General features: G+C 38.7%; 1 protein-coding gene across 1 annotated transcript; it reads right to left on the minus strand.

Annotated features, from left to right (window-relative positions):
* Positions 1-664: 664 nt before the first annotated feature.
* On the minus strand, positions 665-2,107 carry CH25H (cholesterol 25-hydroxylase). Its single transcript, XM_087964159.1, has one exon. The coding sequence runs from the start codon at positions 2,002-2,004 to the stop codon at positions 1,159-1,161; it is 846 nt and encodes a 281-aa protein (XP_087820285.1). The 5' UTR covers positions 2,005-2,107; the 3' UTR covers positions 665-1,158.
* Positions 2,108-3,843: the final 1,736 nt, after the last annotated feature.

Consider the following 3,843-nt stretch of genomic DNA (forward strand, 5'->3'; position numbering starts at 1 on the left):
AGAGAGGGGAGACTGTACTACTATTACTGTTAATCTTGTCATCACTCCTTATCACCATCCCCTCCCACTTGTAACTGCATGACTGTAACTTTGTCGCTTGTATCCTTACGATTTATATTGACAGTTTCTTAGTATGATTGATTGCTTGTTGTACCCTATGACTATCATTAAGTATTGTACCTTATGATTCTCCACTCTTGATGAATGTATATTTTCTTTTATGTATGCTGAGAGTATTTACACCAAGACAAATTCCTTGTGTGTCCAACCACACTTGGCCAATAAAGAATTCTATTCTATTCTATTCTATTCTATTCTATTCTATTCTATTCTATTCTATTCTATTCTATTCTATTCTATTCTCTATTGCAGAATAAGGTGGTGGGAATTCTAGCAGGATAGACTGTCAGAAGCAGCAGGAGGATACTATAATTCTTGCTCCTGCGTTCCTGAACAGAAAAAAAAAAGTGCAAGTAGAAATCCCAAAATGCGAAGACACAACTCTTTTCCTTCTCCAATATTGTAATTCTTTACCTGTGAAATGTTATTTTTTTATATAAACCCACACTCACACACACATATGGCATCATGTTCTGAATTAACAAGCCGATCACCCACATTAACCCATTCTAATATTTTCACAAAGTACATAGGACAACAGAAATAGAATAATATCAAATTCTGGTTTATTTCACCATTATAAAAATAATATATCAATAACTTAAATTTCACAGGACAAAAGATCAGTGCTACTTTCAGGTTAGCAAACAAATAGAAACATTTATAAAAAGAAGCCTTTTTTTCCCTCAATGTGAAGATGAGACAAATTCCATAGGAATTATATATGTAATATATAATTATATAAATATGGATCTTCAGCCAGCAGATGTATATATTAGTCAATTATGTATAGCAGCTTTATAAAAGCAGAGATATCCTCTCCCCCCCCCCCCCAAAAAAACCCATTGTTTTTCTCTCTTTCACACAGTTTGTGTCATTACAATCAAATCCCAAACTATAAATATTAACATCTTTATAAATATATTCGCATAAATAAGTTCAGTGCAAATTTCCTCAGTTTGTTTTCACACCAGACTTTCCAAATATTGGCTCCGGGAAAGATAAGGTGAAAGATGGAGATTTTTTTTTTTAAAAAAATCAGTCTTGGTTGACTTTGACTTTGCTTGGATTCACAGCCTGAGTAAGAGTCCCAAATAACCGGTCCCAGTGTGTAAAGTAAGGTGCATAGTTGAACTTGAACTTCAGGTGGTGGAGATCGTGATGAGGAGCTCCTCCATACAGGCCAAAAGGCACCAGTCTGTGGGTTGACCAGGGCAAGTCATAGCCAGAATGATCTTCTACTGACAACCAGATGTTGGCCAAGAAGAAAGTCATTTCTGTCAATGGATGGCACCTCAACAGCATTGGACCAAGGACAGCAAAGAAACCCAGCCAGAGCAGCTCCCAAACGCTGGCATACTGGGTGGTGAGAGCGAAGGTAGAGACGTGCTTGTGGTGGACCTTGTGGAAATTTTTGTAGAGCCATGGCACCTTGTGATGGAGCAAATGCCACAAAAAGGAGAAGAAGTCGAACAGCAGCAGGCAAGCAGCGAGCTGCAGGAGAAGCGCTGGTACCTCGGGAGCGATGCTGGGCAGGCTCACCGGCTTCCAGTACCAATGCGCAACAGTCACGGGGAAGATGCACACGAGGTGGTGATAGATGCTTTGGGCCAAGCAAAGAACCACCATCTGCAGGGTAGGCGACGTCTGCGGCTGGATTTTATATTTCCTCAAGACGGAGATCCGACGGCTTAACAAATCCAGAGCGAGAAAAGGCGAGCAGAAAGCCGTATAGATTACAAAGTTGAACAGCGCCGGGAAGAACGGAGACTTAATCAAGTCCTCCCGCCTTCGGACAAAGTCCCAGAGAGGCTGGAGAGCCAGCACGTTTGGCGAATCATCACAACAAAGCAGCGCGCTTCCGTTGTGTGTGCTGATTTCCATTGCAGTCGGAGCCCTCGCGGTCGCTGTGCTCTTGGTCTACTGGAGCTGTTGTTATGCCTCAAGTCCCTTTTAAATGTGCTCCCGTGGATGACGTAAGGAAAAGAAAACTTCCCGCAAGTAACCAGTTCAGTTCCTTTTTCTCTTGAAAAAAAAGTAACCGGGAGGGACGGGGCTGAGGAATTTCCCTTCTCTTCCGCCAAATGTTTATCTTTGGATGAGCTATCCTTCGCCCTGACTCGTGTGTGTGTGTTACAACAGACTGGATTTCGCAGCTGAAGAGCAGGCAGAAAAAGGATGGCATAGGAATGGCACCGAAAAGAATTGTATTAATTGTATTAAAGAATTGTATTAATGGCATTTAATTTAGAAGAGAAACGGGGAGTAAAGATCACAATCGAGCTTTATGACAGTTATGTGTGTTATAGATAGATAGATAGATAGATAGATAGATAGATAGATAGATAGATAGATATAGATATAGATATAGATATAGATATATAGATATAGATAGATAGATAGATAGATGATAGATAGATAGATAGATAGATAGATAGATAGATAGATAGATAGATAGATAGATAGATATAGATATAGATATAGATATAGATTAGATATAGATATAGATTAGATATAGATATATAGATATATAGATTAGATAGATTAGATATAGATATAGATATAGATATAGATAGATATAGATATATAGATATAGATATATATTATATATATAATATATTATTATTATATATATTATATATATATATATTCGGATGGTATTTATATATATATATATATATATATATATATATATATATATATATATATATATATATATATATATATATATATATATATATATATATATATATATATATATATATATATATATATATATGGTGTTCGGCTTGGTTCGGGTATTTTCCCACGTCATTGTAGTTCTTTTAAAGTTGTAGCAACGTTTCAGCAGAATCTCATCTGCCATCATCAGGCTTCTGTATTGTGTCCGTCTGTGAGTCAGACTTTTACAGTAGTTTCAGATTTGAATTTGGGGCAGCCTATTGCTGTGCCAGAATGGTTTTTTCTTCATCCTGATTGGTTGGGAGTCTTGGTCTGTGTTTATTGGTCTCGGAGTTTGCTGTGTTCTGCTTGATTGGTGTCTCTAATATCTTCTGTCTGTTTTTGGCTCTTTTTGTATCTTGATTGGCTGGCAGCATTGTGTTGCTTTAATGGAGGCCTTTAGTGCAGCTTGGCTTCGGGTAAATGGACGGCTATCATTAGTTAGGAAGCTGGGTTTCATCTGGGTGCCTGGTTGGGGTGTGTTTGAGCTGGAGGTATCAGGGGGATCTGTTTGTGCCCAGGTGTTTGCCTGGCTTGTGGTGTGGAGATTTTTTTGTTTGTGAGTGCAGGCTTCCAAATGATTGACAGCCTGGTGGAATCATCTCTTCTGTTCATGCTTTCTGGTCTTTTTTCAATCTCTATGGCTTCTCTGATGATTCTGTGATTAGGGTTTTCTATAGTGGCCAGGGTTTTGGTGCCATTGAAGTTGATGCTATGACCTGTGGCTTCCATGTGTTGGACTAGTGAGAAGTGTGTTCCAGCTTTTTGACTGCATTTTTGTGTTCATCCAGGCGGGTGCTTATTCTTCTATTGGTCTGTCCAATGTATGTGGCCGGGCATGATGCACAGGGGACTTCGTATATGCCTTGGTTTTCCAGGTCAATTTTATCTTTGGGGTTGCTAAGGATGGCTGCTATTTTTCTGTCTGTTTTGAAGGCAGTCCTGATGTGATGTCTGTGTAGTACCTTACTAATTTTGTCTGTAGTACCTCTTATGTAGGGC

Source organism: Notechis scutatus, chromosome 4 (assembly GCF_049901735.1).
Source record: "Notechis scutatus isolate UNSWTSFEM ecotype Mainland chromosome 4, rNotScu1.2, whole genome shotgun sequence".
In the NCBI taxonomy this organism is placed as follows: Eukaryota; Metazoa; Chordata; class Lepidosauria; order Squamata; family Elapidae; genus Notechis; species Notechis scutatus.